General features: G+C 41.8%; 1 protein-coding gene across 1 annotated transcript in view; it reads right to left on the reverse strand.

Annotated features, from left to right (window-relative positions):
* Nucleotides 1-26,121, reverse strand: part of PKHD1 (PKHD1 ciliary IPT domain containing fibrocystin/polyductin) — a 433,598-nt gene that overhangs the window by 194,474 nt on the left and 213,003 nt on the right. Inside the window, exons 48-50 of the mRNA XM_060164227.1 lie at nt 17,623-17,800; nt 16,033-16,228; nt 4,559-4,624 (exon numbers count right to left, since the gene is read on the reverse strand). Of these exons, the coding sequence (XP_060020210.1) occupies nt 4,559-4,624; nt 16,033-16,228; nt 17,623-17,800 (440 nt within the window). The remainder of the gene's footprint in view (nt 1-4,558; nt 4,625-16,032; nt 16,229-17,622; nt 17,801-26,121) is intronic.

Below are 26,121 nucleotides of genomic sequence, written 5' to 3' on the forward strand. Positions count from 1 at the left end.
GTCTACCTGAACCCAACTCTCCAGTGGTCGTGGTCTAATTAGGGCCCTGGGATAACTTAAAAGTACATGGATTGTGGTCAAGTAGAAATCCTAGGGATAGGGAGGGTGAGAGGGAGGGAGACGCAAGAGGGAAGAGATATGGGAACATATGTATATGTATAACTGATTCACTTTGTTATAAAGCAGAAACTAACACACCATTGTAAAGCAATTATACTCCAATAAAGATGTTAAAAAAAAATGAAATCCTAGACAATTTAATTAACACAAAATATACCCCACACCATGGAAGCCAGGCAATGTTTTGCAACAAACCCTACTCAGAAAGAGGCTTTAGAAATATTTTATACTTACTCAATATCCTGTAATAAACCATAGTGTGAAAGAATGTGAAAAAGAATATATATATGAATATAAAAAGTATATATATATATATATATATATGTATGTATAACTGAATCACTTTGCTGTACACCAGAAACTAACACAACACGGTAAATAAACTATAATTCAATTAAAATAAAATAAAAAATATAAATATTTTGGGCTTCCCTGGTGGCGCAGTGGTTGAGAGTCCGCCTGCCGATGCAGGGGACACAGGTTCGAGCCCCGGTCCGGGAAGATCCCACATGCCGTGAAGCGGCTGGGCCCGTGAGCCATGGCCGCTGAGCCTGTGCGTCTGGAGCCTGTGCTCCGCAACGGGAGAGGCCACAACAGTGAGAGGCCCGCGTACCACAAAAATAAATAAATAAATAAATATTTTATAAACACCAATAATGCCTTTCTAAGTTTCCTCCCAGTTTTGTCTCCTTTTCAATACTATACCCTAAACACCCAGGTGGGGATAGGGTGGGAGTATTTGTTGAGGTGGCCACTAACACCATATAGTCCAGAAAAAGATGTTCTTACTTCCAGTGATATTTCAAACAGGCAATGACCAGTTTCTTTAAAACCCTACTCCAAGCTCCAAAAACCCTTAATTGCTTCAATTTTGTATCACAGATGTTGGAAACAAACATCCTTCAAGTCTGTCATCTTCACTCTCGTTTATGGGAATGTTTAAACTGTCTTTAATTGAACAAACTAAATCTTAAGGTAGCTATTCTAAGCAATGTTATGATGAATGAATTTGATCATTCTATACCATCCTGTCCTAAAATAAGAACCCTTAATGGACAAGGACATGTTTAGTCTCCTGCAGAATTATGAGATGTCTATACAGTTAAAATCAAGCTTCTAGATGACTATTTTTAATATAGAAAGAAGAGGGGAGGAAAAGAAGCCTAAAGAGTTAAAGCTATCGGAGGCATCCATGGAGAACCAGAAGAGAGGAATGTCTTGGAAAACTAAGAAATAGAGAATGTACAGAGAGTAGAAGTGATCTTGTTAATAGCAAATTTCCAATAAGAGAGGGAATAAGAAGTGGCTATTGAATGTGACAACTAGAGCATAGTGATCAAGACGAAGAGGGTCCCAGTGGAGTGATGGAGGTGGCAACCACTTGGATTACAGTAGATTGAGGAATGCACTGGAAGTAAGGAAGGGAAGACGCTGGGTCTGATCCTGCAAAAAGCTCATTAAGGAATGAATAGCCTTAAGATTTGAGACCCTCAGCCTTTGATCTGTCTTCCCAATCGTTAAATACGCTAGACTTATCTTGAAACTGGAGTCCATGAATTTTGATCAGGACCAACCTTTGTGATGAGCCCTCACCTTGCTTTCCTCTCAAATTTGTCAGTCAACAACAGCCACCATTTGAGATGGTCTCCAACTTGGTACGTGAGCCAAGTATTCCTTCTCCACCTCAATCCTTCATCTACCCCAGCGTTCTATGGCTCCACATCAAGAGGAGGCTAGTATTCCGAGAAGTTTGCAGGAGTGATATAAACTACAGGAGGATTTAGGGTCCACGAATTTTGTTTTGATTTGATTTTTTTAATTGAGAGGTGACAAAAAGTCATTTGCTGATAAAACAAAGTTCAGAAGATGTTAGAAGGGATGGGATGAGTTTAAACAGGAGAAAGGCTGACAGATCCAGAGACCAGAGAAAAGGAAAGAAACTTGATCTGTGGGGAAAGGGATGGCAAATTTACAAAGACAGTATCTGATCATCTGAATATTTTTATATGACTGTCAACAATATTTGCAACTAGCCCCCACTGAAAAGACAACATGGTTGAGGTAAAGGCTCTTCAGAAATATTTTTTTGTGTTCCCCCAGTGTGGGTTGCTTCACCCTCCTCCTCTCTCCCATCTTTTATAACGCATCATGGACACCAAGAGGAAATCAATGGAGCCACAGTGTTGGAGGAGCATGAAAAACCTGCATTAGGGTCTTCAGAAACCTGGGTACCACCTTCACCCAAATTAGCATACATCCTTACCCCAAACCCACTAAGCACCCATACAACAACTTTCATCAGCACCACCTCCTCTGCTTCTTCCCAGCATTGGCCCACGTATACCCTAATTTCTGCTGCCTCTGGAGTATCCTGTCTACCAGGTCCCCATAATGACCAGCACAATCCTGTACACAGAATAAACCCTCAACTAACTGAGTGAGCTAAAAGGCCCTATAGCAGAACACCTCAACCCAAAATGTTTTTTCTTCATTACATATTCATTGTATCTCTGAATCGGTCAACATATAGATGGAACTCCATTATTTATTCCATTCTTGTTTTGTCAAAGAATTTTTGATATTGCAAAAATTGTACTATTTTTCATAGAGCTCTCCATTAAACAAGACATGCCATATTTAAATTCTGACATTATCACTTATACCCCACACGATAGAAATCAAGCAATGTCTTAGAACCATATTAATAATAAATATTTGAATATAATGAATGGTAATGTACTAGTTCTGTAACTCCCTGGGTCTTAGGAGTTTTCTGTCCCAACCTGTATAAGATAGGAAAATTGGCTATATATATATAATTAATTTTAATCTAACTCATAAGTTAATATATGCCCAAAAGGTAATTTGAATACCTTAGGGTTTACATGGTGTAACAGAAAGAACACTGGACTGAGTTGGAAACCTGAGTTCTCATCCAGGCTCAACCACTGATTACTGATGTGACTAAGTAAACTATTTAATGATTAGGCTTCCATGCCCTCATTTGTAAAATGAGGCAATTGGATAGGACAGCTTGTGAGGTTCCTTCCCTTATTAAAATTCTACAACTCTATTAAGCATCAGCTTTCTATTTATTCAGCATGTTGTAATGGACAGGCCAAGTGAAGCACCTCCCAGTTAAAACTGACCCCTGCTGAAAAGCCCTGGATTCCAGCCACCCACAGTGTCCTTCCAAAGAGTCCTTAATACAGAAATCTTCGCACTAAGTGCTGAGAGGCACGTCATGCTGACGAAAGCTGCCCAACCCAGGAATGGCCACCCACAGATGGTCCAGTATCCTCTGAGGGGGCCTGACATGAGAGCTCCCCCAACAGGTAGGTTCTCTACAAAATAGGGGCTGACCCAACCGAGCGTATCTCTTCTCGGGGGAAGTTGAACACAGGACATCCAGAGAGGAGAGAGTTGTAAGATACTATTCTTTGGTAACAGTTATTTTAAAGGAAACATATTCCTTGATTATTTAGTCATTTGATGGACATTCCCCGGTGACCATAAGACCCCATGAAGTCAAAGACCATTCTATCTTGTTCACTGTTGTCACCTCCCACATCTCACATGAGAGGCATTCAACAAAGCATTTTGAGTCACCTAAAGGAAAAAAGTGATAAAGAACTAGGGACAGAAAGAGCAAAGGCTATGGCAGCTCAGAAACAGATATAAAAACAAAGAATCCCTTTCTTCTCGGTCCAATAAGCATGAAAAGGTCATCGTCGGTACTTCTAGTTTACATACAGATTTAGTCCCATACCGTAACCTCATTTATTTATTAATTTAAATGGAGAAATTAGATCATTTTCTGATTAGCCCGGGCTCTTCTCTGACATAACACAAAAATGCCACTGGAAATCAAAGGAAAACTCAGGCTTTGAAAAGATTTATCCCGGCTGCAAATGTATAGTTAAACAGACTCAGGGTAAACAAAAACAAACAATGAAATACATTAGAAGGCGCTTATGAGTCATTTAGTCTCTGAGAGTTTAGCTTTTATGAGTTAGAAAGATTTCACAGAACCATCTGACTTATGGGGAGGATTTGTTTACCCTGATTTCCTGAAATTACTGGGAACAATTACAGTTTTAAGATACCCTGAATTTTTCTTTCCATTTGGTGGGGGCCTAATGGCTCATCTGCAGATCTGAACTCCTGTGTGCACATATGGTCCATAATTCATGAAATGTGCTTATTTACATGTTGTAATTCTTACTTTCCTATGTTTTGAAATGCACCAATTCTTATATCTTTCTTTGACATGCAGACGTATATTTTAGCTGTAGGGGTGACACAATAAGGAGTTGTCAGACATAAAAGCATTAGGGCTCATACTTGCCCTACAAACAGTATGATGGGAGGAATTTATAAAACGACTGGAGGACATTCTGTTGTACCAGGCAATTCTATTTGATGAGTTAATACTCACCTGAAATAGTTGGCGCCACACCTTCCCTCACCTGGAGAATTACTTGAACTTGGCCTTCACCTGAAACTGAACACAAAAAACCGTAACTTGGATGTGATACAAAGATTATCTTAATACGAAAGACATTCACGTTTGAGAACGATGGCTTTGTGCTAAATTCTCCCCAACCTAACTAAATTTTCAAGATAAAAAAATGAAGTCCTTGTTAATTAGTCTAACAATTGATTTCCAATATTTGATTTTGATTGTTTTTATTTGATTAAATTTAATTGCAGTGAGCTTTCCAAAGGAATTGGCACATAAATAATTAGGGAAAAAATTGTTTCACCATATGTTCTTTGGAGGCCAGTGTTGGTGAGCAGGACACCCCTCATATCCTATTTCCCTTCCATCAGTTTGAAGGCTCCGCTTTTAGAATTCATGTATTTTTCACCAGTAGAGTTCAGATTACCCATGAAATGTATTTGCTTTACCTTTATCCAAACAAATTGTCCTTTTAATGAAGCCTTTTCCCCACCCTGCTTTCTCCTCCCATCTTCCAAACCAACTGAGCACATTTAAAAGGCCTGGGGTTCATTAATTTTAAGCGTTCAATAAATTAGTGGAAATAATCAAAAGGCCTGATTCTTTCTGATAATGACAATTTGATGTCAGTATAAACCAGTAGATTAAGCTGGGAACATATGCTCCTTTGCCAAGAGAGGCTGCTGTAATTAAATAGTGAATTCATCTACAAGGTGCTCTCACGCCTGATTAATTAGTAATCAGGTGCGCGAACTCCACTCTTCAGTAACACCTTGTCTCTTAGTGGTTAATTACCTTTCTGCCTTATTCGATGCCATGGAGGCCAGCACCTCCCACCACTGAAGGACCCAATGATGCTGAAGGTTGCCGCCTTGGGGCCTTGGTCCCACCCATGCTCTCCATTTGCCTCTCCCCGGAGCCCTAAACCCTTTCCTCTATCACAGAATGGAGTAGACCGAGGATCATTCTTTCTAATCACAAAGCATAAGCGTCAGAACATTACAAAGAAAATAATCCCCCAAAACACCCATGATGAGACCTCTCTGATTCTATTCTTATCTTGTTCATTATTCTCACTTAAAAATTTTCTGTAATAACCTATAATGGAGTATCATCTGCAGAAATACAGAATCACTATGCTGTATACCCAAAACTAACATAATATTGTAAATCAACTATATTTCAATTTAAAATTTATTCCCATTATAAAATGCCTGAGTCTGTGGCTTTCTCCTTCCACTGTACACACTTTTTTGACCAGGTAGAATGGCCAACATGTTCTTTATGTGCTCTATTTTATCATCACTTCCAAAGCTTTACCTATATTGTTTCTTTATACTATTGCAAATTTCACCCACTTTTCTAACTTAAATAATAAAAGTAATTAATAATAAAGCCACCAGCTTAACATCTTTTTTTCTATAATGTCTAACTCATCCACTTCTGCTCACAATGAACTATGCATTTTCTAAAGTTTAAAAGCATTTCTAAAACCACACAGTGATACTTATCCCAAGCTCTCTTTCAATTGAGCAAATACCACTGTGCATCAACTGTGGTGAATTTAGGATTGTCTCAGTCCTTAGCTCTGTCTTTAAATCTTTGAGGGAGGGACTTTTCTCCTGTATCTTAAGACACTAGACATTGTTGGACATGTAGATACTTAATTTTCATGGACCAATCAGAAATCCTAAATTTATACTGCTCTACTCTGTATGCCAGAACTCAACTGGCAATTTTGACAAATTAAACAAATGGAGGCAGGAATTAACCCTTTTAAAGGAGGCAAAAGACAAAATGGTAAAAAAGATAGGTTCCATCAGAAAGAAAAGAGAAAGGGAATATGGCAAAATGACATCTAAAAACATGTAAAAGTCTGTAACAATAGAATACCCTTGTACAAGAGAAAGGAATAAAATATTGTAATGGAATCAAACTCTAGGAAAGGTAAAATTTTTTAAAATTCCAAGAATCATTTGGAAAGGGAAGTCAGTTCATTTAAAGATGTTATAAAAATCATCCTTGTACTCACTGATATAGAAAACAAACTTATGGTTACCGAAGGTGGGGAGGAGGGATAAACTAGGAGTTTGGGATTAGCAGATACACACTACTACATATAAAACAGATAAACAACAAGGACCTACTGTACAGCACAGGGAACTATATTCAATGTCTTGTAATAAACCATAATAGAAAAGAATATGAAAAAGAATAACAAAATGTTATAAATCAACTAGACTGAAACGTCGTTTTTCCCACTATATAGAGGAGGGAATTTGAAGTAGAGGGAAAATAATCAATGTATCCAGAATCCCCTGGGTGAAAAGGATACCGCCAGCCAGTACGGTATCAGGAACTGTAGTTATGATGATTACATAGTCTTCATAGGCAGCAGTGATGATTACCCGGAAAACTGAAAAGGCGAGCCCTGGACATACCTGACCCCCAGTACAGGCTGTCCCACTTTTCTTCATCCATTAAAGCCCTTACCCAGGCCCTGTTCCTGGTAAACCAAGGCTCCCTGGAGCAGCGAGCACCTCGGCACCGGTGGCTTCTGATCTGGGTGGACTCTGACTTTGTTCAGCCTCTACACTTACACAAATGGCTCCCACCTCCAGAACAACCTCTTCCCCAAAGCAGACACTGAAACTAAAACATGCTTTGAAAAGCTATTGCTCACTTTATTAAAGCAGGTGTGTGAATATCATTCAATCTGAGAAGAGAAGCAGTTTCAGTATCACAGGAAATGGAGCAAGATCACCAAAAGCAGGAAAGATTAGAAAAGCCTGATTTCCTATACCACAGGCCCCCTGCAGGCTGGTTCTGAGCGTGGGAGCAGAGGGCTCTTTCTTCCCAAACACCGCTTCTAGGCGGAGAGAGACCGCAGAGACGGAGCGGGAAGTGCACGGGTGAAATCCAACAGCCTGGATTTGAATCTTGGGTCTTCCAGGTCCTAGATGTGGGTACCGGACAAGTTCTGAACCTCACTCACTTCCTCTGAAAATGGGAATCATCGTACTGTCTTACATCATAGGGTGATTGGGAAGAAAAGATGGAAAATCCAGGTAACGTGCTTAGCATAGCATTTGGCTCAAATGAACAATACGTGTGAGTCATCATCAATACTGTTATTACGACAGGCTCATTATTCTAGGAGCCAGTTAACAAAACCCAAAAAATATGCTTTCACTCTTTTGACAGCTGCACCTAATCACAATAAGCCCTGGTATTCAGAGTTGTAAGCAACATAACCAGATCCACTGAAGTTTGCTAAGTGCTTTGACTCTATAAAAGCGTAAATGCAGTGTCACTTCCAATTTGGAGAAATACCAAGAGGGATAAAAATCATTTGAGAATAAAGGTATTGACTCAGGAAGAGTTTAAGAGCCTAACACAAGCTGTGACATTGTACATATGCTTTCTCAGTGCTTATGATTTCTGATTTTGTATTTGTAATATGAGAATGGTTAATCTCCTTTGTTTATCAATGGAGCCTCACTGCCGTTGATCCTTCCAAGATTGTAAGAATATCTGGTTGGTCCTCAAAAAGAAAAGAAGCCTTTGGGTCAATTATAGCCAAATTATTCTGATGAGTGCTACATGATCTAAGCTTGCTATAAACACAGACATCTAGGAGAAAGAGAGAAACGTGTAAGAAAATGGCTCCCGGTGAGAGAAAAGAGAGTTACTCATGTAGATCTGATTCTCATGCCTGCCAGAGTGATGTGTTGGCAAATTTTGTCCTCACGAGGGCCCCAGGGAAGAGAAAAATTAATTGATTCTCTCCCAGGGCAGGTCCCATTGTCTCTTGGAATTTTGGAGGGAGAGAGTACCTGCTTACCTAAAAAGAAAAACCAGCTGGTATCTTAGCAATAGATCCCTTGCCTGTTTTCTTCTTCACTCTATCCCCAGGCTCACTTTGCCATTGAGGACTGTACATGTATTAGGACCTCTTGCTCAGCTCACATTTATCTAGCATGAGTCAGCTACTAACTACACGTGGAGAGAACGGGAAACAGCAACTGCTTCTGTGTCTGTGAGTTCCTTCCAGTCTCACCTGACTCGTGCCTGCTCTCCCTCTCTTTCGGCCCTGGACCCAGTTCCAGTGCCATCTTCATGGGCCAGCTCTTGGGTTGGTCCTCTCTTTGCATTTTCATCTTCACCTGCCCTGTCCCTGACCTCCACCTCTTCTCACACTCCTGCACCCTCCTGCTGTTTCTCCCTCCCTGTTCAGTTCTTGCTCCCCAGAAATGAGCCTCATTCACTCAGCCACAGAGAAGACTTTCTTGTCAAATGGTCCCTGAGCAGCTAAAGCTTGATTCGCAGGACCACTCTCATCTGATTCGAGCCTCTCGGAGAGAGCCACTGAGTGACCTGGACCTCGTCACCCAGGATCTTTTCAAGACCTTCACAGAAATATGATATGAAAATCCTTCCAACACTTGTGAGTCTTCTATTATTCCCAATAACATTCATTCATAAAAAGGTGTAATTTTTTTAAAAGAACTTGATCAAGATGCTGAGCAATACATCTGCATTAACCAGTCCTGAGAGTTAGCTCAATTAAACCTTCTTAATTAACTCAGAGAACAATAACAACTGTTATTCTGACTCAGAGCAAGGTTTGCCATGCTTGCACAGGGCGTATGTGATTCCTGGGCCCTGCACAGATCTACAGAACCAGAACTTCCGGGGGCGGGGGACCTGGGAGCAAGCATTCCAGCTGTTTGCCCATGAGGCACACTTAGAAAGCACTTCTTGAAGGAATTTTACAAACTTTTCCATACTCTACTCTTAAAAATGTGGTTTTTACTCACAGGTAAAAACCTGTGAGTAAAAGTTTCTCTTAGCAAGTGGCAGGTATTCTTAGCAAGTGAGGAAAGGAACCCAGGTTAAAAAAAAGAGAGAGAGAGAGAGAGATTCACAATTCTTACTTTTCATCAATTATACCAAAAATTTGAAAACCAAAGTATACTCCCAAAATATAAAATGTAATGTGATAATTTTAGTAGTATAAAAGTTTTATTTTAACAGTTATGAACGTTAATGTGTTTTAGAGAAAGCAAGTAGGTCATTGAACCCATGATTTTATGGATAATATTGCTTAAAAAAAAGACAGGTTTTAAAAATAAGGCAGTGTGGGAGTTGATTTAAGAAAAAAATCAAGTAAGTAATAGCACAGGAGGCATAAGGATGTGAAAAAGTGTGAAGGCGGTACTCAAATATGTAAAGTTCAAGAAGCACAGAGGAGTTAACAAGTACAGCTTTTTCCTACAAACAAGAGAAAGAAGAACTGGTTTACAAGGGTGGGTAGGTACACAAGCTTAGATTAAAACAAGACAAAACAAAACACTAGTATACTAGAAAAAACACTGAAATAGAGTCAGAAAAGCCAAGTCAGGATACTGATTATATCATCCATGACCTGTGTGAACGGAGGCCAGCCACCAGCATCGCTGAGAATTAGCTCCTTAATCTTGAGTGAGTCCTTGAAAAAGTATCTGATTCTGATTCCTGAGTTTTCCTTCCTTCCTTCTTTCTTTCCTTTTCTCCATTTCTTCCTTCCTTCCTTCTTTCTTTCCTTTTCTCCATTTCTTCCTTCCTTCTCCTTTTGGAGAAGTTGCTTGTAATTGAGAGGCAAAATCCCTTTTCACATCCGCAGCTCCTGTTCCGTTCTCTATATTTTTGCCATAAAGGTTTGTCGTGCATTTCCCTGAAGTCAGCTCTCTATATTACCGGTACCAATCCTTGGGGATCTTTGGGGAATGAGTTTTCTATAAGAATGTAAATTAATTTATTAACTAGAATGCTATAGATTGCCTTAGAGGGCCTCGGCATGGGAATGGCTGCAGATTTTCAAAGGATTATGATTCTGCTCTGCTCATAAAATCCTCCCAAAGAGCTCTGGGGAGCCAGCTGAGTCCTCTCTCATTAGAACCTAACAAGATTCCTTCTCAAGGAGTTGCATGGGGTCTCCTAGACCAGCTGAAGAACAGAAGGGTCTAGGCAGCAGCCTGCTCCGTCCCAGTGCCTTAGCGCTTTGAGAAAAGAGAAACCTGGGCCGGATCCCTGCTCGCCTCACTGCCAACTTAGGAAAACGTGTCTTATTTTCAGGATCTCCCAAGTTAACAGCATCTTTTCTGAGCCTTCTGGGTGATGTGACTTGAGTTGTTTTTTGAGACAATAAAGTCCATCTGTCTTTCTATCCACAGCCCACTTGCCCTCATAGACAACAGCCCCGGCTTCTTGCCAAACAGCCTGCCTTTATCCTGGTGAGGGGGACATTTGGAAACAAGCACTGACCAGCCTGGCTAGACGTGTCTTTTTTTTTTCAGTCTGATCAGAAGAAGGTGGTACACGAGAGCCTCCAAGCCTAGCAGGCGGACTTTCTCAGCTGCCGCCTCACACAATATCCCAGCTTGGCTGCATCTCTGCTGTGTGAACTCGGGCGGGGGGGCAAGTGTGAATGGCTCAGCATCTGATAGGAATTTATCACCCACCGGCTGCTGGTTGGGCAGGGGATAAAGCAAGGGGAAGGGGGCTGTGAGTGTTTAATGCACACTGCCACAACCCAACAGTTTTCCCTAAAGAGCCTCTTCCCAATATAAAAGGACAGGGTCAAAAGTAAGTTGACCCCGGACAGAATGTACAATTATTAGAAGAGAACTGTGCAGGAACAGCTGCTGGGACCCCACCGGTTCCGCATCAGGCTTCCAAGAGTCAGAATATGAATAATCAACTCAAGGGTGTTTTCTCCACCCCTCCTCACCCCCACCACCTCCCCCAGCCTTGTCCTCCTGTTTTGGGCAAGTCCTATTGCGTTTCTACAGGAAGAAGCATAGCCCTCCCTAGCAGCTGCAATAATTGTGTCCCTATTGTGATGAAGACCTCCTCCTGGCCACCCCCCTACAAGTGGCCATTGTCAGCGTGGAGTCAGTGATTACACGCTCCGCCTGATGCTTTGGGGGACCCAGCTGCCTAAGTGCTGACACACGAGTGTGCGGAAGGCCGGGGAGGGGGCCAGTGGAGGTGGAGGCAAGAGGTGGGGGGAGCCCACGGCTGTGAGATGGGACTCTGACATACCAGACCTTTTGCATAAGTCAAGCCCAGAACAAATGAGGCTTTATCAGGCCCCAGTGATGAGGGGGTCTCATCTCCCTTTGAAGTGGAGCAGAGCATGGGGCCTAGCAGCTTTTCCTCCTTTGGACCAAGCAAACATCTTGCTTTTGATACGCTGCATGCTCATTATCTCTGCCCCATTTAATGATTTTTGATTGAAGGGTGGCGGCTGGGACGCCGAGAAGATCGTTAGAGAGGCTCCATCCAGCCAAGCCCGCAAGAAAGGCTTTCCTTGTGCCCGGGCGTAAATTCGGAATTTCTTAACAGTATGCGCTTGTTCTTAGAGGCAGATAAGGGCAGAGCGTGAAATTCTTAATTAAGCAATAAATAGAGAGTGGGGTGTCAGCAGATGTAGCCGGTAGCCATGGCAACGGGAATCACATGGGCAAGAGAGCTGAGACTAGATGTAGGCCTCAGGCCTGGGCCTGACTGACAGCTGAAGAATCCTACAAAGCTTGTAAACCAGATTAATTAGCTGACTAATTATTTCATAGCGTGAATGTAACTAAAAAATAAAAATAGTTCACCACGAACTAAAACATCCCTGGGAAAAAAAAACAGGGACAGAGGCAGTGGGAAACTGGCTGTGTAAGTCAGAGACAGGAGTGCTAGTGAATCCAATCACAGAGACTGAAAAATGGGCTCTCTGGATTTGACTCCAAGTTTGACAATATGAAGGAACACTTGTTTTACAGTCAGACCCGTTCGCAAGCATGGTGTAGAAGTTGCAGTTCACCACTGCCATTCATGATACCTTATCACACCAAATATTGCCCCTCTGGGATCCTACCACATAGAACGAATCTCCTTAAGAAAGATTCTTAAATGAGCAAGGTTATCTTATTCTGTGGGTAACAATTGCTTAAGTGATATTTTCAATCAGGGGGCCCATATATCATATACGCCATGTTATCATGAATCTGTTATCTTACAAAAGCTAGTCAAGGAAAGTAGAATGAGACTCTTTCAGACAAGTTATGACAGGTATATGGAATTCAAGGCACCTGAGATTGACCACCTTCCAGGAAAAAAGAAACATTCTAGAGAAATAATCTACTGAGAAAATGTGTAATAAAATAACACGGCATGCTAATCACACTTGAAGATGTTTGGGTGTTTTGTACCACAATTCCAAGAGATAAGTAAGTATTCTTAACCTCGCTGTATAGATGCAGCCACGGAGGCATGGAGAATTTATAATTCCATGCCCCAGGTAAAACAGCCAGCCAGCCACTGATTAAAACCCGAAGCCCTAAACTCTGGCCGTGAGCTTTCCAAAGAAGCTGCATTCTATAAAGACATTGCTGAACAAAGACAAAACTTGCCTTGGTAAAGAACAGAAAGGCAAGAGTCAAAAAATATTATATGTGCGGGACTTTTTCTTTGTCATGGGGACCAGTGAGGAGTTTTCTCCTGCACCACTGCCTGGCACCCCCCACCCTTGTGGGTCAGTGGCCCATGATTATTGAGTGGGCAGCACACTCTAGTGGAGAGAGTCACAGCCAGGAGCCAGAATGCCTGGGTTCTGCTCTCTGCCATTCTTGGCTGGGTCAAAGACGAGTCAGGCATCTTAAATCACACAGCAAGGAGCTAAATGGAGGAAATGAAGATAATTGTGATTTTTTTAAAACTTCCTCTCTGGGGGGATGTGGTAGGGCTGCACACAAACAATACAAAAGACGGTCTGCTTAGAAGTGGTCAAGGAATGAGTGAAAGCCAGCCAACTGTCAGTGCAGCAAGACTCCAGATGGAAGGCCAGCAGGGAAAGGGGCAGTGTCCCCCCAGCCATGCCCACCCCCCAAAGCCTGACAGGAAACTCGGTGGACCTGGAGGAGGGTCAAGCAGTTTCCCTATAATAAAGCGAACCTTCTGTATACACAACCTCCCCCTGAGTTTTTTGTTTTGTTTCGTTTTGCTCTTCATTCCAGGAATATGTCCACATAGACTGTGAGGGCTTCTCTTCTTGGATTAAATGTATTTTATGTAAATTATCCCAATCACAGAGACCTATAAAGCCCCATGGTCCAAAGAAAACAATTAAGTGAAAGTAACAAACTAATCAATACGTAACTGAACTCTACTGCTTGGAGGCTTTTTCAGGGGTCAGCCACAGCTACCTCACTGCTGTTGGGCTGTTGGTCTACGGACACCATGGTAGCCTCCTCATCAACTTCCTAGTGGTGGTGCAGACGGTACACAGAAGACATCCAAAGTCATACCCATCCACACAACCCAATGTAGCTGCATGGGACACCACCACGGAAGACCAGTGTGAGCCTCGGCTCCTCCTGAAACCTCAAGTCCTCCCTGTGCCAGCCCAGGAATGGGAACAGGCCTGGCTCTCGCCACCTACCTACTCCATTCAGACAGAGGATGGCGGAAGCACAGATGGCCATGAAAGCCGCTATTTGGAGGACCAGGAATCCTCTCCAAGGAGTCCGGGTATCCGACTTGCAACCCTCTGTGACTTCCTGTTCCTTGTCCAACTCATATTATTCAAAAGTGGAGATACCAAGGTATTCTGATACAAAGACTCTTTCATTAGGAAAAGCCATCTGCCTAATAAAAATGGCTTATACTGAAATATTCACCTAAGTCCTATATATGTACATATATAATACAGAGGCACATCTACATAAAATATATATATATACTTATACAGATATGCATTTATACCATATGTGTACATATAGTATAATACTATAACTTGCTGTTAATTCAATAAATAATGGCGGGGAAGAAAATCTTTAGCTGCATGACCTGATTTTGTTTTCTTTATGCCACAAATGTTCCTTTATCATGCTTGGTTTATGTGACTGTTCAAATTAGTTTACAGTTCATGAACAAATCTGATCAATGGACAAGACAGGATCCTCAGAAGCACGCTAACTAATAAAACAAGAGCACTTTGAAATTAAAATTTTGTTTCAGAATATACAGCAAATGAATAGCCATAGTTAAAGTTAACGGCAACTATCTGCTCTTACTTAATGGCTGTATGTGACTCTAGTGGTAAAACAGTCTCAGGGATCTCTGTCCATCCTGATTTTTTATAGTTTTAGGTTATATTTATGGATGAATCAAATCAGGAATAAAATCTGAATGGTACAATTCAGTGCAAATAAAATATAGAGTAATCCATTTGGCCAAGACTTTTTAAAAACCCGGGAAGCACCATCCTCTCCTCTCTGGTGCTATTAAAATGTAATCGCCCCAGGGCTCAAGTGTAATCAGACCCAGTTGACAAATGGCTATAGGCACAAGTGAGAGGGACAAAGAACTCAGGGCGCCTACCAGCTCCCCAAACCCTTAAGGCCAAGTCTGGCTTGCAGCAGAAACTGGGACTTGCCATGCTTGACATGGCCCTGATTTCAACCAGGATCTATTAAGACCAATTCATAACAAAATTGTCCTTTTAGAGACTCATTTTGTCAGATTCTCCTTCTTAGAGACCACACTGAGCTAAGGTTGGTAGAAGTGGACACCATGTACTCAGAGTGACCAATGCTGAAATAATATGGAAAAGAAATATGAGATTTCAGGAAGTCAAATATGAGATTTCAGGAAGTCCAGGAAGTCAAAAGAAATGTATGGCCCTGACCCACACATTGGGCTCCGGTGAAACATGCACAATAAGAAGGTAAGGAAATCCTTTTGGCCCCTGTTACTCTGCAATCACTGTAGGGTTTCTGGTTCTATAAAATGAGGCTCCTGGACCCTTCACTGATGCTGCCTCTGACACAAGACAAGACAGCCCATCCCCCAGTCCTCAGATAGCCTTCCATGCATCTCATTTTTCTGACCTCAGATTTCCTTCCAAGGCTTCTCACTTTCCACATTGACTACACTCTTCATCCTGCCTCTCTGTACCTTTGCTGTTCCTTGTATCTGTGATCACAACCAGCCATCCTGTCTTTACATGTGCAGTTGACTTTTCTACAAATGCAACATGGCCTTAACATGAATGAAAAATATGAATAGCAGTCAAAGTTTATTAAGCACTTGCTCTGGGTTAGACCCTCTGCTAAAGAATTTTACATGTTATCCTTGATTTAATTTCCTATCCTTTAGATAGGTCCCTTTATTATCCCATTTTACAGATAAGGAGGCTGAGGCTTAGAAAGGATACCTGCACGATGTCCCATAGCTAGTAGGTGCTAGAGCTGGGATTCAAATGCAGGCAGTCTGATTCAGAGCCCAGCCACTTAACCATAACACGCAGCGGTCTCTTTCAGCTCCTCATCACTTCACAGCACCAATGTTTGGTATTCCAAAGGGAACGGTGGTTTCTGACTATGTGCTCAACATGCTCATCCAATTATACTTACCCAGATAGGTGAGTTGTCTCAACTGGCTGTGGAAGAACCAGTCACAGCCTTGGTCCCGACCAGGTGATGGAAGAGACGGAAGGGACCGCCCCACTTGACTCCCGCACCTTATGAGGATGTCAGGGTAAGGCCACAGGTCGGTGTGCACCAGCAGCAGGTAATTCCCAGGAGCAAAGTTCTCAAATGTCGCTGAGTACTTGAAGTGAGAGAAAAGTACAAAAGTGCTCATTGAGTGAGGAAGACTCTTCCCAGAAAAAGAGTTACAAAGAACTCAGATGGAGTAGTTTAGAAACAGGACTGTTCACACCGGCTACTTTTCTTGTGGGAAATGGGCTTACTTAAATCTACTCCATCATAAATTCATAACTAAAGCTACAAAAGCATACAGTGCGAGGACTGAAAACTGTAAGGTTCTTCTTGTTTAACAATCTCAATTAACAGAGGAGAAAACCAAAGTTCAGACAAGTGAAGTAACTCGTCCCAGGTCAAACAGCAAGAAGAGACAGAGACACGTGTAGAATTCCTGTCCAGTTTTCCCCAAGACTCAAACAGGCAGGCAATGATAGGAGTGCCATCCATTTATAAGAGTAACAGTTAACACGGTTGAGCATTGGCTCAGGTATCATTCATATCAAGGCATCCAACCCTTGAAAGACTCTGGGGATTGTGACTAGTATTGCCTCCATTTTATAGACGAAGACACTGAGGCAGGTGGAGGTTCGGTAACTCTCCCTACATCACAAAGCAGGACAGTGCTGATCTGGGACAGAGATCCAGGTGTCCACCTCCAGAGTCACCATTCTACTGCCTTCACCTTCCCAGAATGTTCTCATGGGAACCTCAGGGGAAGGGGAGAGAGGTGTACATTCTTCCTGAGAGCTGTGGTGAGGGGATCAAATGGATTCTGCTTTGAATTCTTCAGATCTATGGCACACCTGCTTCCAGCTCCCTAAGACCTGCTCTTATGACCTTTAGGGAGAATGCGTGTGATGAGACGGGAAGAAAGAAATGTGTTAAAAGGAATAAAAGAAGCTTGAGGAAATCCACTGGATTGATTTTTCTGCAGAAAATGCACCTATTTTCCTTATGGTTTTTCCTACCTTCCCTCCCCCTAACCATCTGACTCCTTCAACCCAATCCAAACGAAAGGCTAGGGCCTTTCGTTTTCAGGTGCAAGTTAATCTTTGACCACAAGGTGGCAGTGTGCAATGTAAAAAATGCCTTGTGAAGCTATTTTCTCTCGGCTACAAACACTTCCCTGGGGTAGGTTGGTTCTTAACCCATGATATATAAGACTACAATTCTATAGGTTGTTTAGAAGCTGTTTTTATTTGTATTAATAAAGTTAAAATTTCAGGCAGAACCATTCTGTGTTCAAGGTGAGGTTTAAAGGGATTCTAAAATTTTCAAGTTTAAGATAAAAGACAACCATACCTCAAATTCAGGTTACATTCATCTGGTCAAAATGCTGCTGCAGTTTTCTTGATCAGCACCAGAAGATGCTAATACCTGCAAACTACTGCGTCACAGAAGGAAAGACGGGAACCCCCGGGGAATGGAATCTACCATCAAGTGGATGCCGGGGCTTACCTGCAGAGAGCTGTTGGTCCAAGGGCTCTCAAATCGCAGTGAGTAGGTCTCTTGATCCAAGAGCAGCGCCATCCAGCCATAAGGGTTGGACAGTGTGTCATGCACATAACTGACAGTGGTTGTCTTATTTCTGCTGTCCGTTATGGTTAAATCATAAGAAACTTTTGGGGCATTGGCTCTAGAGTGATTTAAAAAGAAAAAAAGCAGGTGTAAGTTTTTTGTCCATCCTGGATCTAAGGCACTCCTCTCCCATCAGCTATAATTTATCTATTTTCTCCATGTACGTCTCTCGCCCCAGTGTCTATAGAGGTTTTAGCGGTCATGGTGTGTGTCAAAAAGCCCAGTGGGAAGGTGTCACTGGGCCATTTGTGCATCACACTGACCTGAAACACTCAGATCTTAGGCCACTAATCAATGCCATCTTAATGAGTTCATATAGGCCAGGACTATATATTATTATTTTAAAGAAATGTCCAAGGTCAGAATATTGCCATAGCCCGGGTTTATCAGCAGCAGAATGCGTATTACACAGTCACTAGTTATCCCTCTGGGGAGCACTGGCTGAAGCCCAGAACCTCAGAGCCTACCTCCAACGGCCCAGCAGGAACAGCCTCAGTAAGCTTCCCCAGAACGCAGAGGGCCCTGGGTCCTCTCCTGTGGGCTTACACGATGCCCAGGGCTCACTCAGTGCCAGTGGGTTTGCGTTCTTGCTTGTTAACAAGGAATGCGACATACTGAAGCTAGAGACATTTTGTCTTTTCTGGTGTCCTGCCCCTTGGCACTGGGCCCTGCACATTATGGGCACTCAAACCATGTTTGTTACACAAACGAAGCCTGCATGGAGGAGCTCTTCCCAAAAGCGATGCCAACTTCCCAATGTATAGAAAGGGTTTCTAGAAGAACAGCATTTTACCAAGTGAGGAAACTGAGACAGAGTATGGTAAAAGTAGTATGTGAACATCACAGGTAGAGCTAGAAAGTTTTAAATTTCTACAAAGTATTCTATGCAGCCCATTCCAGAAAGTGATTTTTAAGACTTCACTAGAAGATAAATAGATTTTGCCACCTGCTTAGACCCTAAAAGAAAAAGTGGACAGAAAAGAAATAAAGCAAAAGCTAAAAAAAAAAAATCAACACCCATTACGATCTTCCTTCCCCCTCTGGTTTAGTTTTGATGAGAATCTTTAACTGTGGCATGTTGCTACAGGCAGATAATTAAATTCTCAAAGTAAAGGGAAATGAGACAAAGGAGGATGTTGGGTTTTCAAAGTGAGGGGTGATGTGAGCACATCGAAAGCCAATTTACAATCTAGTGGCATATTATAGAGAGGAGACTGGTTTTAGTGTTAAATGCTTGGGCACCATTGTCAAATGGGTGTAAACTGGAAGTCTATAACTGCATGTGCACTAGGTGTATGAATTTGGGGGACTCACTGACCCTCTTTAAGCTTTAATTTCCTTTTTTTTTAATGGAGACAACAACAGTATGTATCTCCTATAGCAACTGTGAAACTTAAAGTGATAATCTACATGAAGTATTCAGTAAGTATTCACTAAGCCCAATAAGTCTACCTATAGCTCATTTAAGAAAGAACCTCAGATGTGCCTGGTTTGCCACGCTGTCTACTTATTTTACTGTCGAGAGTTTATCCAGGATATTTGGTCATTTAAAAACACACTCAAAACCTTTCATGGTGCAGAGCTTTAGCCCTGGCAATGTAGCACGTGATACATATTTCTTGTAAGATTAAATGTGTTTGTTTCATCCATTAATAAGTAAAATGAAAGGGATAAAGAATGCTCAGGGCATTTGGAATAAAAGAACTACTCTTTCCCAGATGTCCCTACGTAGCATTCACCAAACCTTTAGAAATCTTGGGGTAGGGGGGCTTCTTCCTCTCTTTGGGCCTGGGATATGGAGGGCTTTTTTTGCATGTATATCAAGATTTAAATCGGAACTTAAGTAAATCCTGGACTCACATTCTTAGAATCAGAGTGGATATGAAGGTCATCTGTTCTAACATCCAATCTACTGTGGAAATTCCCTCCATATTTTATCTTGTTCCTTCTTCCAGCTTTGGGGAGTTCACATCCTCAAATTCCTCCTCCATTTATGACAGCTATTTGTAAATTTTAATTTTAGACAAGCTTGAGAAAGCTTAATTTTCTCCCTTGTATTTTCTAGCCCTTTCTCCTCAATCGCTATGGCTTTCTCTTACCCTGACTGAAACCATGAGTCCCAGGGTCCCAGGAGATCAGCCAGCACAATTTGGCCCAACTAATATATTTACTAAGTGAAGATAGGTTACTGGGAAATAAATGTAAAACAAATGTGATAAGAAGAGGTAAGCTGAAATACCAAAGAGGCAAATGAGTTAGCCGCAGCAAGTACCGAGGTCAATACATCAGGTGGGATTCCCCACAGTCCAGAAAATGATTCCAAAAATTTCAGGTTCTGAAAGAGCAGCCCTTCAGCTTTCACAGAGACATATGGGCTCTGGAAAATGAATCACAAGACTGAATTCCAAGAAAGACTCACTGATAAATCAGAATTTCCATTTAGTAATTCGCAGTGAGAAATAAAACTGCCTTTCACATAGTGCGTATTCAACAAATGTTTGTTGAATGAATAAATGAGTGTTGAACGGACTAGAACACCCTAACTGGCTATTTAGTGATGTTTGGTCCCAGGGAAGTCTACCCAGAAAACCACATGAGTGTCAGGAGATTTCTTGTAAACTTACTCATCGAAGGAGATAAGCATTTGATCATAAGTTATCAGATCCTGATACAGTCAACCCCATTATCAGTAAGATATTCACCCAAAGGACTTATACACTTAAGTTCAGTGGTCAGAAAACCTCTCCTGGACATATACAAGCAATCTGCACTAACAGTGGGCCCTGGTTTAGGAAAATGCTAAGATTTCCTTATGAACTTAGATTTCTTCTATCCTAGTTGAGTGCTCTCAATTAAACCACTTTTACATTAGGGTTTTGGTTTTTTTTTTTAACTATAGGCCAAAAGAATTCTATTTGTTGAAATGCATCCATCTGTTCACAACTAATCACTCCAACCTGTATTTTGTCACTTACTTTGCCTGACCATCCTATATTTTATCACTCTTTTCTTAAGAGATAATGCATATTTCCAGAAATTCTTCTTCATTCCAGCAATGTAGCCCCAAGAATTCTCCCTGGTCACTTGGACTAGTCTTAAATTATTTCTCAGATTTCTATCAGCATCACATTTATAAGTCAGTTTTAAGATCTAATTTCTCCTGATTCTGTTTCTATAGATTGTAATTTCACTTACTGAAGGAGCCATTTTTCAGGCCATACTCCCCAGTTTCAGAAGGTCCCTATAAACATGACTCTGTTTTCAAATATTGTAAAACCACTAAATGCTAACATTAATTCAGTTCTATTAATCTTCGGGACTTTTCCACCTTCTTTTTTTTTTTTTTTTTTTTGCGGTATGTGGGCCTCTCACTGCTGTGGCCTCTCCCGTTGTGGAGCACAGGCTCCGGACACGCAGGCTCAGCGGCCATGGCTCATGGGCCCAGCCTTTCCGCGGCTTGTGGGATCTTCCCGGACCGGGGCACGAACCCGCATCCCCTGCATTGGCAGGCGGACTCTCAACCACTGCGCCACCAGGGAAGCCCTGCACCTTCTTTTTGATGCCCTTCTTCCAACAGCATCCAGTAATCTGATGCTAACTTGGTCAACCAGAGACCCAACCATAGTGCACTGTGATCCTAAACCATCCTTTCCTCTACCTTTTCCTCATTCACTGCCCGACCCTACCAAGCCGCCCCATCCATCCTGACCAAGGCTCATGTGGGATCCAATTTCACAGGCACTCGAGGGCAGCATGAGCTTTCTTTAGGGAAATACAGGTAGAGGAGGAGGTTATCAAATATTCCTTTATCACAGTCGGTAGTGAAAAGGATCGTAGTGTGCGTTCTGAAAAGCAAATCAAAATGTGAAAGACCCATCTCCCAGTAGGCAAGATGCCTTTTGTTGACCATCACCCCAAGGGCCAAAAATTCTAGGTCAAATCAGCTCCCATCCTTCTAGGCCAAATGCCAGCAGTGACAGTGGTGAGCTCTTCTGAAAAGCACCCAAAGAACATCAAGAGTAGAAGAATACCGTGAAGAGAATTTACCAACCATAATTACTACAATTTTCGCTTGCCCTAAATAGCCACCAATCTCCCCTCTTTACTGTTAATGAAGCAAAGGAGCACACAAGTATTTCTAATTTGGAGAAGCCAAGGGAGTCTGCATGGGCCATTAGCAGCAGAAAGCTCATTACCAGGGGAAGAAGTCTCTCCCTGAACTTCTCATGGTTTTATGTTCAAGAAATCAGGAGGCAACCAGTCCATTTGAAATGTTAACCCTTACCTCCGAGTCAGCAACGGCTCCTGTATACAATCAAAAAGACAAGAGGACTTCAAGGCTTTCCTTTTCTATGAGGTAGCTTAATTTTTTTTTTAATCACCAAGCCTGTTTTTAATTAAGGGACATTTTCCTTTAGAAATATAGCAGTATCACTTGATAAAACTTCCCAACCTAAGTACCAATTTACAATACTAGTTGCATCAACAGTTACGTAATTTAGTGCCCAGATACTGTGCAGAACTGTTGAGTGTATACTGCCCACAGAGGATTTGTTAGGCAATCAACAATACCAGTGAGAACAAACATTAACTCCCTGGTTTGTGTTTACCATTAGCTTACTTTTCCTGGGGGTCCACATCTCTGTGTATTAAGACAAACACTGCACTGAGCTCTAAATGCTCTAAATTCGGAGCAATTGTGAAATAAACCCTTTGTAATTACACATCTCCTAAGCCAGACACATCATAAAAACGAGCCCCGAATGGTACTGCCAGCATTGCCTGGGTATTCATGCTTGCCGCTGTCACTCTCATCTTTTACTGCACAAAGAGGACAAAATCAAAATGTTGAGCACAGCCGACAAATTTTTGTGGCACGACTCTTCTTGAGCATCCTTTAAAAATACACTGGGCTCATAAGAAGTCTTTGTCAGAAGCTCACCACTGTCCTTCGATTTGGAGAGTCTTATTTTTGCATAAGTAGCCCATCCTATACAGGTTGCTAACTGTGTATTCCCCTTGCCCCTATGGCTACTGGTGTAAATAAACCGCACCTCCCCATTGGTGAGCAATAATAATAAACAGAATTTTTTTTTTTTTTTTTTTTTTTTTTTTTTTTTTGCGGTACGCGGCCTCTCCCTACCGTGGCCTCTCCCATTGCGGGGCACAGGCCCCGGATGCACAGGCCCAGCAGCCACGGCTCACGGGCCCAGCCGCTCCGCGGCATGTGGGATCCCCCCGGACCGAGGCACGAACCCGCATCCCCTGCATCGGCAGGCAGACTCTCAACCACCGCGCCACCAGGGAAGCCCCAGAATTTTTTTTAATGAACAAAAAAGTCCTGTCCAAGAACCACTATTCTCTCTGCTGATCTGCCATCACCCAGTGATAACTGACATGTACCAGTAAGGGGTTTCCTGTATATACTACCCTTATTGATTGAGAAACAAATATTTCTCCTTCTGAGTAAGAAACCTAAGAGAAAAGAAACCCTAACCCTCAGTCTTTCTTCCAAACTTTTAACAATTCTTAAATTCATGTAAAAAAAATAGAAATGATAGGCAGAGAGGCAAGCCGTATGAATCCTTGCAGTTCTGGCAGGTACACCCCACATCACTCCTCCATGACTTTGCAGATATATATTTCTGTTTATCTTTTTTCAGAGTTAGCTAAAGCAATAATAATTGATTGTAGAGAAGTCCCCAAATCAACCTAGCACCTCCCCAAAGGTAGTGTCTAAAGTTTTTGCGACACACTTGGGATAATAATTCTTGCTTACTATACCTTAATCCTTGAAGAGAAGCAATAGATGTCCATTGTCCATCTGTCTATCCTTCACATACTATTGCATCTCTTTCTTGATCTGTGGAATACAGCTGGAATGGCTATCTCAGAACATGGAAACACCATCCTTGGAGCTACACAACTCCAAGGCAGACAACTACTTGTCAGGAATATTGAAAAACAACTGTATGCATCTAGCAGGGAGTTAGACTATAAAGCCTACCTTCTCTTTTATATATATGCACACCTGGTGCTGGTGGGGCTGACAGACTCCCCCTCATGAGCTCACCATCAGCCCCTCTTCCCAACTCCGTATTCAGTGATATCAGGACAGATCGTGTGAGAGTATTTTCACCACGGAATTAAGCAAATGCTACAAATCAGGGTCTTTATTCTAGAAAGCTAGTTGTAAAACAGGTACCAGCACACCCCTGGACCCCTTTATTATTCATGAAATTTAATAACCATGGAGTATTGTTGATGATATTCCTCAGTTTGGGCTCTATTTTGATGTTTAGATCTTTTTCTATTTTAATGCTGTAACCTCTGCTGCCGAAAGCAGATAAAACTTCTTGGAATTTTCCTGTCTCACATGTGGTTTTTTTGAGAACTGAAAAGATACCATTAGTGATGCTATGCCTATTTATCCCTAGGAAGGAGCGTTAGGCGATTATTAAAGGAAAAGCTTGGCCACAATTTCCATTTCAACTCTTCTTTACTTTTGCATTCATAGAGGCAGGGGGTGCCTTGTACTCTGAACACTGACACATTAAGAGCAGTTCCATAGGTAGACCCTGAGCGCAAGCACTACAGGGAAGGATATTCAGCAGGATCTAAGAATCAAGGTGATCAACAGCAACATTAGCCTTTTCTTTTCTAGGAGAAATAGGGAGAGAGAAACAGAAGCTTTGGGGCACAATGAATCATAAACTGTGTCCTGAAAGACTCCAGATTCCACGACTTTCTGGGATATTTTGTTGGATAAGTGCAATGTCATGTGGCTATTGGAAAGTGTTCCCTATTTTTCAAGAATCGGATTAAGTTTCATTTGAGCAAACTTAATTCCCTTGCCAGGCATTTGCTTCTCAGAAACGTAATCATCTATAATATTTTATTCTATTAGTAGTAAGTTTATATGTTGTTTTGTCAATCATAAATGTAGAGACTTTTTTTTTAAACTTCTTTATTGGAGTACAGTTGCTTTACAGTGTTGTGTTAGTTCCTGCTGTATAGCAAAGTGAATCAGCTATATGTATACATATATCCCCATATCCCCTCCCTCTTGCGTCTCCCTCTCACCCTCCCTATCCCACCCCTCTGGGTAGTTACAAAGCACCGAGCTGATCTCCCTGTGCTATGCAGCTGCTTCCCACTAGCTATCTATTTTACGTTTGGTAGTGTATATATGTCTATGCTACTCTCTCACTTCGTCTCAGCTTACCCTTCCCCCTTCCCGTGTCCTCAAGTCCATTCTCTACGTCTGCGTCTTTATTCCTGTCCTGCCCCTAGGTTCATCAGACCATTCATAAATGTAGAGACTTTTGAAAGACAACATTTACTGAGCACTTACTACATGCCAGACAACGACCCTGTGAGTTAAGTACCATTTGGCTCATTTTACTGATAGGAGAACTGAAGCAGAAAGAGGTGAAGTAACTTGTCCAGGAACATACTTAGGAAGTGGTGGAGGGAGGGTGGGCTATGATTTATGCCCACAAATGATTCTTAATTACCTCTCTATTCTTCAGCCTTTGAAAAATAATTTCAAACATATGCATATATCTTGACTTTCTTTTATGTACTTCCTATTAAAACTCAGAAGGACTGGTTGGCCAACCTACAACATCTTGTAAACTCTTTTAATTTCCCCCACATTCAATTCAGTACATAATTGGAAGACAGATCAAGGCTTGATTTACTGACATTTGAATAAATCTATGTCAACTGAAGGAGCTGTAGAGTGCTCTAAACCAAAAAACAAATAATTCCCAGATGGTAATTGTGAAAGTTCATTCTCATTCCCCCCATCACGATTCTATGCACCTATACCACCAGGAAAAGAAAAGGATTGCAAATGTACGCAAACTGCTGATTCGGTGGGTGGGGTAGGGGCAGAGTGGAGAAGAAATCAGCTGTTAAAATAAATCATCTGATCAACTGACAGCCCCGGGCAAGCAAAAGCCCAGAAGACATTATGAAAGGATATTCTTAAGTATTTGATGTTGCTAGGAATTTTAGAAACAAAGACTGAGGATAGTATTTTAATCCTGGATCTTCTAAAGAAAAGTTAAGGGCTGTGGACTCCTCATAAATATGTCCTAAGAGAGAAATGGACAATAAGGACACTACAGGAAGATTTGGGAGAGTCCACAATTTCTTAAATGATATTCACTTATTCAATACTAATTTTATTGAGTCACTATATGTTCAACATGGTACTGGGCACCATAATACAAACAAACAGAAAACCCTATCCTTGCCCTACTTACCATGTATGAGGAGGGAGGGGCAATTTATAAAGCTATGTAGGAGCTATGAGTATTGGTTAGAGCAAGTATAGAGAGCCAGCACACAGCAGGGATACAAAAGCTGTAC

Source organism: Lagenorhynchus albirostris, chromosome 10, assembly GCF_949774975.1.
Source record: "Lagenorhynchus albirostris chromosome 10, mLagAlb1.1, whole genome shotgun sequence".
Lineage (NCBI taxonomy): Eukaryota > Metazoa > Chordata > Mammalia > Artiodactyla > Delphinidae > Lagenorhynchus > Lagenorhynchus albirostris.